This window comes from Macrotis lagotis, chromosome 1 (assembly GCF_037893015.1).
Source record: "Macrotis lagotis isolate mMagLag1 chromosome 1, bilby.v1.9.chrom.fasta, whole genome shotgun sequence".
In the NCBI taxonomy this organism is placed as follows: domain Eukaryota; kingdom Metazoa; phylum Chordata; class Mammalia; order Peramelemorphia; family Peramelidae; genus Macrotis; species Macrotis lagotis.
Genome location: NC_133658.1, coordinates 915,165,982 through 915,180,267, shown reverse-complemented (window position 1 = coordinate 915,180,267; position 14,286 = coordinate 915,165,982). Strand labels below are relative to the sequence as shown.

The window sequence follows — 14,286 nt, the reverse complement described above, 5'->3', positions numbered from 1 at the left end:
CTTTCACAAAGTAACCAATATGGAAATAAGTTTAGCATGATGTTGCATGTATAACCTGTATCAGATAGTTTGCTGTTTTAGGAAGGGGGAGGGGAAGGGAGGGGAAAAATTTGGAACTTCAGATTTTACAAGAATGAATGTTGAAAATATCTTTATATGTAATTGAAAAAGTAAGACTATTAAGATAAAAAAATCTCGGAGGTGGCTAGGTGGCACAGTGGCCCTGGAGTCAGGAGGACCCTAGTTCACTTCACGAATTTGAGTGTCATCCTTGCGTGGGGGCCATTGTGAATCTTCTCTGTATCGTTCCAATTTTAGTATATGTGCTGCCGAAGCGAGCACAGGACCCGAGTTCAAATCCGACCTCAGACACTTCATAATGACCTAGCTGTGTGGCTTTGGGCAAGCCACTTAACCCTATTGCCTTGCAAAAAAAAAAAAAAAACTTAAAAAAAGATTTAAAAAATCTCAATGCTTTCTGTCATTTATTTTCTGTTTATCCTTAAAGTAGCTTCTTTGTTTCCATGTAGTCACCTCCATTAGATTGTGAAATCCTTAAAACCAAGAATTACCTTTTCTCTTTCTTTTTATCCCCAGGGCTTGGTCCAGTGACCAGTCCATTAAGAAATGGTTTTTTAACTGGCCGATTGACAAAATAGATCTTCCCAAATAGTATGTCTGTTAACATTATGTCCAGAAGAGATAGCTTCCAACTTAATTCCTCACTCAGGCAGCCTGAACAGCTGAACAGAGTGTGTCTACTTCCTCCCTCCTCCTTTCCCAAAAGATCCTCCCTAGTTTCTCTCTCAGTTTGATTCTTCTGTGTTCCACTTCTCTGAAATACAAGAAGGATGGAGAGCAGAACTAGCATGTGTCTCCTTAGGGAATAGATTTCAGGGACCAGGTGAATCCTTAAGGTTTTACATTTCTTGGGATTTGGAGCTGAAAAGGACCTTCGAGATGAGGCATATATTAAACATCTGCTATCGGTCAGGAGCTATGCTAGGCTCTTGGGGATAGAAAGACAAAAATGAACTATTTCCTCCCCTCCAGGAATTTATATTTTTATAGGCAGAGATGAGGTATTAGTTTAATCACTTCATTTGATAGCTAAGGACAGTGAGGCTCTCAAAGGAGAAGGGGCCCACCTAAGTTGATAGAGCTGGGCAAAGGTCATCTCATCCCACATTTTTGATTTACAGATGGGGAAACTGAGACTGGAACTTGAGATTTTCCTAAGGTCACCTAGTTGCTGAATTATGCCCAGGTCATCTGACCTTTACTTCAAGGCTGTTTACACTGGCTCCCAAAGGTGTCAGGGAACAGGAACAAATGTGTATGCTAGTGGGGAGGAGATATGTAGTGGGAGGATTGGAGGAGGGGCAGGCAGTGCTTGTGGGGATAAAGCTCAGAACTGGATTAAGACAGAATACTGACTTCCATAGGCTTCAGCCTGAGATGGTTCTGGAGAGAGGTTTGCTGGTGGGCTGGGTATGCCTACTTTTCTGCCTCCTTGGGGTCCATGCAGGTCAGAGAGAATTCGGGGGCAGATGGGAGATGTAACTGGGTAGTTGCATTGTTACTGCCTCTGAGAAAGATGTTGACGCAGTTCCTGGTTGCATTTCAGACTTGACCAGCTATAGACAATTTCGACCCAGTCCAGGTAAGGAGAAAATCATGAACTTGCTGCTTGGGGAGAGAAAGGGAAAAAGTATTCTTTTCCATCCTCTGCTCACAATGGGACCTTAAGTCTATTTCTCTCTCCTCTCCCCAACTCTTAGAGTAACCCTACTCCTACCCTTATCAATGATTAACCTCCTAGCCCTCCTCTAATCTTCATTAGAATGTTACTCCAATACTAATTGCCTCAATGGTGAAGGAAGAACCTACTATCCTCCCTTCTAATACTTTCCCTTCACCCATACTCTCCTTACCAGGAAGAGTAACTAATCAATAATTCTATTACTACTATTACCTCTTTACCATTCCTATTTCTGTCTCTTGACTTTTTATTTTAACCTGAATTGTTAACATTTTCTCCATCACTTTTTTAAGTCTAGACAATCAATACAACAATGAATCAAATTGTAATTTGTAATATTTGCTGATTTTGAAGGGTAAAAGCTGACACTGAAAATTTAACACTATCTTAAAGCTGATTGCAACCCTTCTCTGAATGGGAGTGAGAGGAATTGGGTAGGATCAATTATTTGAGCAAAGAGGAAATTCACAATATTTTGAGCTGGTGGGTACCTAGAATGTGAACCCAGGTCTTCTGCCATCAAATCCAGTATTCATCATTCTCTACTATATTCCCTTCTGAATTAGGATGGACTTGTGGAAGGTGAGTGCTCCTTCCCCAGTTCAACTTGATTTGTCCTTTGTAGAGCTGTGGGGGTGTCAAGGTGGAGAAAGTCTCTGCCAAAGTGTTAGTTCAATTCTCTGGCCTCTAGGAACACTCCAGAGAGAATCCTAAAGAGAATTCAAGTAAAAATTCTCAAGTTGTGAAGGTAGAGGTTGGGGTAAAATAAGAAGTGAAGAAAGGGGTGGGGTGTATGTATGAAAAAAACCCATAGAACTTGGAGTTAGGAAATCCTGGGTTGTTTCGGATTCTCTAAGGCTGCATCTAGCTCTGATATTCCCCTTATGGAATGGTCTAAGGTTTAAACAGGACTCTTTCTTACAACCCTATTTCTACAAAGATTAAATGACTTGCCCATAGTCACACCTGGTAAATATCAGAGGTGAGCTTCAGGAGCCATCAAGCAACATCCAATATTTGAGATTTCTATTTGATTCTACATCATTCTTTTCTCTCTGGGCCTTGTTTTCTACATCTAGAAGAGGAGTTAATGAGCTTTCCAAACTCCCTTCCCTTTGTAAAGTTCTCAGATCTGGTCCACCTTGGCCCCTTTCTGAGTGTGTGCACATTCAGAGTTGGGCTAGCTTGGCAGTCTGCAGGTAGGGTGTGAAAACAAAGAGGGTTGAAGAACTTTGGGATAATGGATAATTGAAAACCAGATGCTTTAGTTCCTGGCCTCCCCCCACTCCAGCCAGCTCAGTTCCTTTCTCCAGCCCAGGTCAACAAGCCATGTGTCTTTCCATTCATCTATCGGAATGAGAAGTATTATCAGTGCACCACAGTGAATAGCAATTATGCCTGGTGTTCTGTGGAATACATCTTCTACGGGAAGTGGCGTTACTGCACTAGTACTGGTGAGTCACTGTGGCATCACCCAAGGGTCCCATTCCACTCCTTCCCCTATGCCCCCTACCTTGTAGTTCTAGAACAGAGCCATCAAGGAAGGCCTGGAGTCACTGGCCACGTGGTGGTGGTGGGGATGGTGCTCAAGCTCATTCTGCCCTGCCTCAAGGAGCCTTTGGTTCACAGAGCACTCCTAAGGGGGGCTCATTCCGTGCCAACCCTCTGGACCTTCACAGACCCCCCAGAATGTAAGTTTCCCTTCCTCTTCCGGAAGAAGCTGTATCATGACTGCACGAAGGATGGGTATGTGCTGGGCAGGTCCTGGTGTTCTCTGACACACAACTACAACAAGCATGGACTATGGAAGCCTTGTTCACCCAATGGTGAGAGGGAAAGGGGGGTAGGGGTGGGAGGCGGCCTCTGATCTGAAGAGTAAATTGGAGATAGATAGAAAAATAGATAGAGAGAGAGAGAGAGAGAGAGAGAGAGAGAGAGAGAGAGAGAGAGAGACAGACAGACAGACAGACAGACAGAGACAGATAGGAGAGAGAGAGAGAGAGAGAGAGAGAGAGAGAGAGAGAGAGAGAGAGAGAGAGAGAGAGAGAGAGAGAGAGAGAAAGAGAGAGAAAGAGAGAGAGAGAGAATAAAGAGGAAGAGGTGGGAGGAGAGAGGAAAAAAGGAAGAGAAATTAAAATAAAAAGAAGAAAGGGAGCAAAGACCTTTATGAAACAGTTATTGGATTCCAAGTGCTATACTGAGAGTTGGAGATACTGTGAGACCAACCTTCTCCCAAGGAATTCACTCTCTAAGAAGGGACATTCCTCATTAAAGGAATTACTTCTTGGAGCAGATGTCATTTAAGTTAGTCTTTCACAATGAGGAGAGTAAAGGGGAGGTTCTAGGTACCCTAGGACATCTTTTACTTAAAACCTCCCCACCCATGGACACAAGGAAGGAGAGGCTGAGGGACCAAGCAGTGGTGTGTCTGAGTGCAAGGGCCTGTCAGAACTGGACTTGGGTGTGAACTTTGTCACAAACCATACCAGTGAACTTGGACATGTGTCTTTTCCTTTGGGTTTCAGCTACATCATGATTAGGTATATAGAAAGACTGGACTTGGAAGCAGAAAGAACCAAATTCAAATCCCACCCCAGACACTTCCTAGCTGTGTCATTTGAATCAAATCATTCCCGTGTCTCAGTTTCTATATTTGGAAAAAAGAGCTAGACTCAATTGCCTTCAAGATCTCTTTCAGCCCTGAGTTCATGATCCTTTGACATGAGGTTAGATACCTGGATTCAAGTGTCCTATCTAGCTCTGAGTTTCTTTAGTTCTTTCTCTCTGACCCTGAGTTTTCTCACCTATAAAATGGACTGTATAATAGGATTTCAATGTTCCTTTTCATCTCCCAATTCTATGCCCCATCATTCTCTCATCTCAAAGATGCTCAGGGAGGAGCAGAGCCTCTGAGAGGGAAGTGGCACTTTGGGCTCATTCTTGGCTGGAGTGATATAGATGGGCCCAGAGCAAGCTTATGACTCTCATGTTCTTCTCCCTTATAGATTTGTGAAGAAAAGACCCACAGCCTGCTCTTCTGGAAGACCTTGGTTCCTCCTCTTATAGTTATGAGTTCATGGGACTTCAGAAATTCACTGCAGGGCTCCCTCAAGTAACACAGGCTCCTTGTCTGCCCTGGAGAAATTTTGGCCCATGCATTCTGTGAATTTATCACTAGGTTGATCAACCTTGCATTTTGATGTCCTCCCTCTGGCTCTTTTCCTACTCAGCCAGTACCTCATATACTGTTCTATCAACCCTGATTGTACCTATGGGGTCAGCAAATTTAGGTCAAGAAGGGACCTTAGACACTACAATATCTGTCCTGAGTTTTACAGCAGGAGAAAAATATCTGCATTGATTGTATGTTAAACCTTTCTATGTCCCTAAAATTATTCCTTATCCTAAGAAAGTCCCTCTCCCTAATCTCATTCCCATTCCCATCTCAAACTCCATCTCTCTCCCTCCAGTTTATTTATGTTAAGAAGTCCTTCTTTGAGCTTCAGAAGAAGCAGAGGGAAGGAAAGCTTAGTCCGGGAAAGGCCTCTAGGAATAGGATACCTCATTGGGATCAGGATGCTTTGAAAATTTGGGACTTTGAGTCCTTGAAGAAAATAAGATGTTGGGGCCCAAAACTCTGTCTCAGACAAAACCTTGGCTTTATCCCAAGTTGTGGAAGAGAGTAGAAAGAGGGGATCCCCTGCCTGCCTATTGAATATTCACAGTCTGGAGAAAGATCACCTCAGTGGTCATGAGATCTACCTCCAATAGGGGATCAAGCCCTTAGATTTGAGTACTGACTCAGTCTGAATATTAGATAGGAATTGTATCCTCTATTTTTTGAAGCAAGCAGTATGAAATGGAGATTTACAGTTTTATGATCAATTCTCTATGTGATGCACATTCCTAAATTCAGAATAAAAAAAAAATAAAGCAACCAAACTTCTATTGAACCCATGAGAATTACTCGGGGAAAGGGGAATTGTAAGGATAAGTGGGGGTTTGTTTATCAGTGAAGAAATCAAAAGAAGGGTTAGAAAAAGTTATAAATTTTAACTCATAGGTCACTGCAAAAAGTTATGTTAGTTCATAAAGTTCTTTGGGAGACAGCAAGATAAAGAAAGTGAGTTTTGGGGTTTTTTTAGAAGATATCAAAGTTTAAGCAAAGAAGGACCAGTTACAAGCTGAGCTGGTGGGAACACCAAAAACAATGAAGAAGGGGACACTTGGGTGACTTAATGGAGAGAGCTAGTCTTGAAGTCAGGAGGATCTGAGCTCAAATCTAGTCTCAGACACTTGATACCTTCTTACTAGCTTTATGACCTTAGACAAGTCATTTAACCCCATTGCCTGACAAAAAACAACAATAAAAAAAACAGTTAAGAGGAAGAAAAGGGGAGGGGGCTATGGAGCCAGGACTATGGAGAACAGGGTAAGCAGAAACTTTATAGGGAACCTAGCCCATCTCCTGTGGGAGGAGTTGGGGTGGGATGGGGAGCTAGTGTCAGGGAGTGACCCACCTAACCATGACTAACCCTATTAGTGAATTTAAATTTCAGTAAAAGGTTAAACTGAACAATGGGAAGGAAGTTAGAGTCCCTTAGATAATTCTAATATTATAGGAAAGGTTAGACAAATATTTCTTTAATATTTCTCCATTACCACTATCATGTAAAGTTTGTTTTTTGTAAACTATATATAAAATAACACTAACAAAGATTCCATATTGGTGAGGTCTTTTATGGTGCTTCCTTCTGTTCTTTTATTTTTAAAAGATCAAACGAATGCCTTTTTTCCTTCTTTTCTTCTGTTTTCTGCACATCCCTCTCAATATTCAGGGATTTCTCCAGCTATTTAACAGAGTCAGCCAAAAAACACGAGCCATCAGAATGTGGACTGTGACTGTAGGTGGAAGTCTCCTGCACCTCTAGTCCATCTTCTCTCTGCCAAGAGGTAGTTAACATTCTCCCCACTCCTTTAGTCAATGCATCCATGAGAGCTTTGGAAGTATTTGGGGGAGGTGGCTAGGTGGCCCAGTGGATAAAGCACTGACCCTGGAGTCAAGAGTACCTGGGTTCAAATCCTGTCTCAGACACTTAATAATTACCTAGCTGTGTGGCCTTGGGCAAGCCACTTAACCCCATTGCCTTGTAAAAAAAACTAAAAAAAAGAATTAAAAAAAGGAGTAAAAAAAGTATTTGGGTCCCCCCATTACATTATTATTATGATCATTGTGTAAATTGTTGTCTGATTTTGCTCACTATACTCTGTATCAGTTTTGATTTTTCTATTTTTCTTTTCATTTTTCAATGTCAAATGTGCTCACTCAGCTTCACGGGAGAGTGAATAAAGACTTTTAGTGAGATATTTTGTATCAAATGTTCATACTATAACTCTTAATAAATAAGCATTTCTCAAAACTAATTTCATCTGGCTGACTAGCAAGTGACAATCATGGAGGCATGTATACAAATGGGAACTCATAAACTATGATATTAGATAGGACACCCCTTGTTAGATATTTAGGCTTGAGGGAATGTAGTGGGGTACCCCCAAAGCTGACTTGTCAGTGAAGGTGGGAATTGAATGGTTATTTCAGAACAGCTACAAATATACATGCATTATTTGTACATTTAGTACAAGGTAGTTTTGGAAGGGGATGAACTGACATGGTAGTGGAGATTAATAGAGGCTTCATAGAGGATGATGCCTAAGATAAGTCTTCAAGATTAGAGATACCAAGGAGTTAGTGCTGGGGAAGGGTACAATGCATAACCAATGAGTTGCCATGGTAGAATTCAATGTAGTGAAGATGATGTTGGCTGCCATCTGCTGGGAACTGAGACTTTCAAGCAGAATAGCATGGAAGCCTCAACTTGATTAAAAGAAAGACATTGAGAGAAATCCACATAAAGACTTTATGTGGGAGTTCTATGCCATGCTATAAGAATGCTATAAGAAGTTGAAAAGGTTGTACAGTCAGTCAACTAGCATTGATTAAAGACCTATTATTCTATAATCTCTGGGGATATAGAGTAAAAAAAAAACATGCAAAAAAGAGAAAAGAAAATCCCCTTTCTGAAGAAGTCCACAGCCTAAATGGGGAGACATTATGCAAACACATCAGACAAAATATATGCTGCCAGTCAGTCCCTCAAACCAGCACTTCACTTCTCATCTTCATACCTTTCCCTCATATCTGGAATATTGCCCCTTTCTTACCTCCACCTTTTATTTTCCCTAACATTTTTCCTTCCTTCCTTCCTCCCCCTCCTTCCCCCTTCCCTTCCCCTCCCCCACCTCCCTCCTTCCCTCCCCTCCCCTCATTTGAACTCAGGTACTCCTGATTCCAGGGCTGGTGCTCTATCCACTGCACCACCTAGCAGCCCCTCTGACTTGAACTTTTAAGAAGACATGCTTAGACTCTATAAGTCAGGTCAGGTAAGGAAAACAAAGTAAAAGAGAATAAACCTTCATTAAGTATCTATTATGAACCAGCATAAGCTAAACATTTTACAAATATTGTCTCGTTTGACTCAAATGAACAGTGAAGAATCTGCTGTTATTCTTTGCATTTTATAGTTGAAGAAACTGAGAAAACAAAGTGCAGTGGCTACTAATGTCTGAGAATAAATTTAACACATTTTCCTCAATCTAGACCCAACTCTTTATCCAATGTGCTATCTACCTGGCTGAGGTAAGTGAGGACATGGAAGTCTACTGCCCTTTGACCCCATTCATCATTCTGTGACTTCCCTGACCAAAACATCCCTCTTTCACCATCACTGTCCTATATGTGTTGTTCTCATTCATTAATTCATAAGCTGCTTGAGGGCAGGCACTGACTCATTTTTTTGGTAGGGCAATGGGGCAAAGTGTCCTTCTGACTCCAGAGCAGTATGCTATTCCCTGGACTACCTTGCTGTCCCTGCTGCCTTAGAGTACTGAATGACACCTAGGAAGCACTTAAAGGTTTCTTCATTTTTCTAGAAGCTACTTTCCTGATGATGGTTTAATCAAACCTGACTTGTGAGTTTTTAAGCCATTGACTCCACACCTCATACCCCAACCCCTTTTCCATCATTCTCTTTGCTCTCACTCAGCAGGCTCACTTGCTCATTCACTTGATCAATCAATAAATATTTGTTAAGTGCCAATTATGTGTCAGTGACTCTGATAAGCAATTGGGAATGCAAAAAGAGGCAAAAGAAAATCCTTGTCCTCAAGGAACTTGCAATCTATTGAGGAAGACTGCCACTGAACTAAAAACAAATCATGCTAAATATAAGATAAATAAGAGATAATTAACAAAGAGGAGGAGGCAATTAAGAAAGTTTGGAAAACAGGATTTTAATTGAGACTTAAAGGATGCTAAGGATATTTAGGAGATTGCATAGAGCAGGCATGGGAAACAATTTTAGAAAATGCCTGGAGCTGAGAAATGGAGTGTTTTGGTCAAGGTTACTGGATTAAAGAATACATATTGTGGAATAAGATGTAAGAAAATTGGAAAGTTAAGAGGGAGGTATGTTATGAAGGTTTTAAGTGACCAATAGAGTATGATAGTTTTGATCCCAAGACTATAGGAAATCACTGGAATTTACTGGGGTTGGAAGTGGGCAGTGTATGTGGCATGCACTTTAAGAGAAATACTTTAGTGACTGAATTGAGGATGAGTTGAAATGACTTGAAACTTCAGACAAGCAGGTTGAAGAGCAAGTTACTGCAATAGTATAACCCCAAGGTGATGAGGGACTGTACCGAGGTTGTGGTAGTGTCAAAGGAGAGAAGGACATGTACAGAAAAGATACTGCAAAGGTGAGAACTTCAGACCTTGGCAACAGACTGGTTATTGATGAGGTGAGAGAGAGTGGGGAATCCAGGATTATTCTTTGATTGGGTATCTGAAGGTCTAGAAGGATCTAATGTGGCAGTAGGAACTAGGGATGTTTTAGGGAGTAAGAGAATTAGTTCTGTTTTGGATATATTGAGTTTCAATTTTTACTGCACTTTCAGTTTGAGATTTCTGAAAAGCAGTTGGAGATGTGAAATTGGAGTTAACAATTTGAGGCAGGATAGGTAGATTTGAAAATCATCAGAATAGAGACTATTTCAGTCCTTGGGAGTTGATATTCCTTAAGTCCAATGGTACAGAGGAAGAAGAGATGGGGGCCCAGGACAGAAGGCCCAAGGCACAGCAGTGTTTAAATGGAGTGATCTGGAATGAGAAGGAATGGTCAGATAAAAAGGGGAGAACTAAGAGTGAGTGTTGTACTGAAAGCCAATAAATTATTGAGTATAAGGGAGGAAAAACTGATCCACCACATTAAAGGCTGAAGGACGGTTGAAGATAATGATAACTGAGAAAAGACCATTAGATCTGGTAACCGAGAGATTATTAGTGACTTTGTAAGGGATTTAGAAGAGAGTGAGAGAATTGAAAGCTCAAGTAACTATTATAGATAACCTTTTTTTTATAAGGTTCTTTTGTAAGGTAAATAGGGTTAAGTGGCCACACAGCTAGGTCATTATTAAGTGTCTGAGACTGGATTTGAACCCAGGTACTCCTGACTCCAGGGCCAGTGCTTTATCCACTATGCCACCTAGCCACCCCTTATAGATAACCTTTTAAAGGAGTTTAGTACAAAGGGAAGAAGTGATATAAGATGACAGCAAGGATGGAAATATCAAATGAAGTTTTTTTCAGTAGATATAAGACATGATCATGTTTGTAGATAGTAGGAAATGAGACAGTAAGGAAGATGACATTAAAAATAATGCAAAGGGGGCAATATCTTGAAAGAGGAAAAACAGAAAGTTCAACAAGTAGATATAGTAGCCTTGTTTGTTTGTTTTTTTAAATTCGTTTTAGGTTCTTTTTTTGCAAGGCAATGGGGTTAAGTGACTTGGCCATGGTCCACACAGCTAGGTAATTATTAAGTGTCTGAGGCCACATTTGAACTCAGATACTCCTGACTCCAGGGCCGGTGCTCTGTGCCACCTAGCTGCCCCTATAGTAGCCTTGTTAAGGACTAAAGCCACTTCATCATGTGAGATGAGGGTGAAGGTATAGATAATGATAGAAGTCAACTGAGTGAGAGAAGTTAAGGAAGAGGGAAGAAGAGGAAATTCACAATAAGTATTACATTTTATTTCTTTTTTTTTTGTAAAATATGAGGCAAGGTTCTCAGCAGAGAGAGGGAGGGAAGAGGAAGTCAAGGGAGCTGGAGACAATTTCAAAAATTTAAATATACATTTTGAACTCAAATTCACAAAGGAAACCATTTCCATGTATACAACACAATCTTACAAAAATATTCAGTATAAAACTATGAAATTATATTTTACACTGATTACTTTTATGAAAAACGATATAATATGCACTACTCATCATTTTCAAAGATACTCTACTTTCCATGGTTCCTTCTAAATTTTCTGCTATTCTCTGCTGTGCCCATTTATTATTTTTTTTCTCTCCCTACCCTGCAACCTAGAGATAGCTGCTATTAGGAAAATAATGTATATAGTGAACTTGGGTTCAAGTCTCACCTCTAATATTTAATCACCTGTGTTACTACTTACCCCCCTAGGCAAGTCACTTAACTCTCAGTATTTGTTAGACAACTAAGATTAGAAGTTGCAGAGAAAATTCCAACTGCACTGGTAGAGGGAGTATGTTCATCCAATAGTTTCCAATATCACCGAAATTACAGGTCTAGTCCATATCACTATTCTTACACTTATATATGCTCTTGTCTCATCTTTTAGAAGGTAAATGCCTTTCAAGCAAGGGTTATTTCAATTTTTGTTTTTATCTCCAGGCACATAATACATTATGTTTGTACTACAAATATTTCTATTTGTCAGCTCTTCTCTTCCTCTGAAGGCAGATAGCATTTCCTTTAAATGGGAATATAGAGATTCTTTTTAGGACCTCTGTGGTTAATATGGGTATAAAATGACTTAGTTTTTCTTAAAACAATTGCTATTATTTCATACAGCATTTTCTTGGTTTTATCCATTTTGCTCTTCATTGTTTCATGCAAACCTTTCCAAGTTTTTCTAAAATCAATAATCTCACCATTTTTTATAGTACAGTTGCATTCTATCATGATGACAAACCAAAACTTGTTTTGCCTTGAATATGAATACAAAAATTCTAAATAAAACACTAACCAGGAGACTACAATAATATATCACAAAAATTCTAAATTGTAACCAAGTGGAATTTATATCAGGGATGCGGATAAGATTTAACATAAAGAAAACTATTAGCCTCATTGATTATATCAATAATAAAAGTGACAAAAATTATGATTACCTCAATAAACATGGGAAAAGCTTTTGACAAAACACAACACTCATTAAAAACATTTGAAAACCTAGCTGTATAGGGGCGGCTAGGTGGCGTAGTGGATAAAGCACCGGCCTTGGAGTCAGGAGTACCTGGGTTCAAATCCGGTCTCAGAGACTTAATAATGACCTAGCTGTGTGGCCTTGGGCAAGCCACTTAACCCTGTTTACCTTGCAAAAACCTTAAAAATAAAAAGGAAACCTAGATATAAATGCATTTTTCCTTAAAAATGGCAATATATACTTACCTAAAATCATCAGCAAGCATTATTTGTAATGGGGAAAGGCCAGAAGCCTTCTCAATAAGAATAGGAGTCAAATAAGGATGACTATTATCATGAATATTATTCAATAGTGTATCGAAATACTGCTACTTAAGAGAAGAAAAAGGAAATTAAGGAATTGGAATTGACAATGTGGTAATGAAGCTCTCTCCTTTTACAGATAATATGATGATAACTTGGAAAATTATAGAGATGAATCCTAAGAGATTCCAAAAAATTAGTTGAAAGAATTAATAATTTTATCAAAATAGCAGGATATATAAAATAAACCCTTATAAATCGTCAGTGTTCCTTAATATCACCAACAAAATCCTATAAGAAGCAATAGTAAGAGATACCCCATTTAAAATAACTGTAGGCAGTATAAAATAGGCAGAAGAATGAAGAGGGATTGAGAAAAGTTTCGGCATGGAATTTGACCTTTGAAAAGCCAAATGCTAGGTCAAAATGCTTGTGATATAAGAAAGACAGCAATAAGAGACAAATGGAAGGATTGGCAGGCTGGGTCTGAGGAGACTCCAACAGTGGACAATTGAGAGCACACTCTTTATAGGATTTGTACTATAGGAAAGCAGGGTGTTGTGGATTGAGAATTGTTTGGAGTCTCCCTGGAGGTTGTGGATTGTTTGGGGCCTCTTTAGAGGTTGAGAGTCATTTGCGGTTACTATGGAAGTTTTGATTCATTTTTTCAGGAAATGATACTCAACTGGGCAAGAGTGAAACTCAGACCTGAATCCAATACCCTTCCCTGCTAAAGCCTAAGAAACCTAGCCAAACATTTTTCTTAAAGAAAGCTTTTGCCTGGGCCTTTCTCTCTCTGTCAGTAAATTCATTCTATGGATGTTAGCAGTATTCGTATTTCTCTCTGAGCTCCCTGTATTATCTTTGAAGTTTCTAAAAACAGAGGCAACAAACATTCAACAAATATTTGTAGTATTGAGAGGTTCTTGGCTTTTCTTTAAGTGTATATTCATAGGAAACATTGAGGAGGCTTTCCTCCACCAACTTTTCCAAACAGAAATAGAAAATGTACCTGAGCAATTCCTCATGGGAAAAAAATCAGGAAAAGGTGACACTGAGTCATTTGTTTAACCCAGCTTGACATAAGGCTACAGGAAAAAGAGGTCTGCAGACACTGAGGATGCAATCAGGGCAAGAATATGCTGTGAGGAGCACTCCAGTACCTAGGATGAGACTACACACAAGCACAGATGGAAATCCCATCCCTTACCAGGGTTCCACTGGAGCTAAACTGGGAGATTGTTGGCAACATTATTACTTACTACTGAGTTCTGGGTCATAGACCCAGGAGCAAGTGAGAAGGGTTATGTGTGTAAGGGTGACATTCCTGGCAGAGAGAACCTAGGTGGTGTACCTAATGTCAAACTAAAGGCTTGGTCAAAGGTTGATATCTTAGCTGTTGTAAGGAAAGGAATGCGTCCTCTTTTAGACTTTGAAACAAATAATTGTTTTGTTCTCCTTATACTTTAACTCATGATATAATGTGTTCTCCTTGAAACAAGATAGCATTGCATAAGGACGATTCTCTTTGATGAGATTTTGCACAAATTAATAGAACAACATTCAGGGAAGTGTAAGATTTTCTCTATTCTTGTTATGTATTTTTGGATTCCCCCCTCCCTTTCTGCTGTATTCTAATCTCCCTCTGTTCATGGGTGTCATCTTTAGATGGCCCCATCTATAAGTTTAGGAGTTCATCTTGGACAGATAGCTTCTGCCTACGGGTTTAGAGTAAATCCTAAAGAATAGAACTTCACATCTAACCTATATTTTCTGTCATTTTATTTTAACCCTATATTTTTTAAAGAAAGATTTTATTTATTTTGAATTTTCCAATTTTGCCCCCATTCTTGCTTCCCTCCCCCC

At 39.7% G+C, this 14,286-nt stretch overlaps 1 protein-coding gene and 1 non-coding gene across 2 annotated transcripts; one reads left to right on the top strand and one right to left on the bottom strand.

Moving 5' to 3' along the window:
• Positions 1-234: 234 nt before the first annotated feature.
• Positions 235-342, bottom strand: LOC141510502 (U6 spliceosomal RNA). The gene has a single exon (XR_012474982.1). It is a non-coding gene; the product is annotated as a U6 spliceosomal RNA (small nuclear RNA).
• Positions 343-1,458: 1,116 nt separating this feature from the next.
• LOC141509049 (binder of sperm protein homolog 2-like) lies at positions 1,459-4,775 on the top strand. The gene is made up of 5 exons (XM_074218256.1): positions 1,459-1,528; positions 1,628-1,663; positions 3,076-3,216; positions 3,442-3,588; positions 4,768-4,775. The coding sequence occupies exons 1-5, from the start codon at positions 1,459-1,461 to the stop codon at positions 4,773-4,775; spliced, it is 402 nt and encodes a 133-aa protein (XP_074074357.1).
• Positions 4,776-14,286: the final 9,511 nt, after the last annotated feature.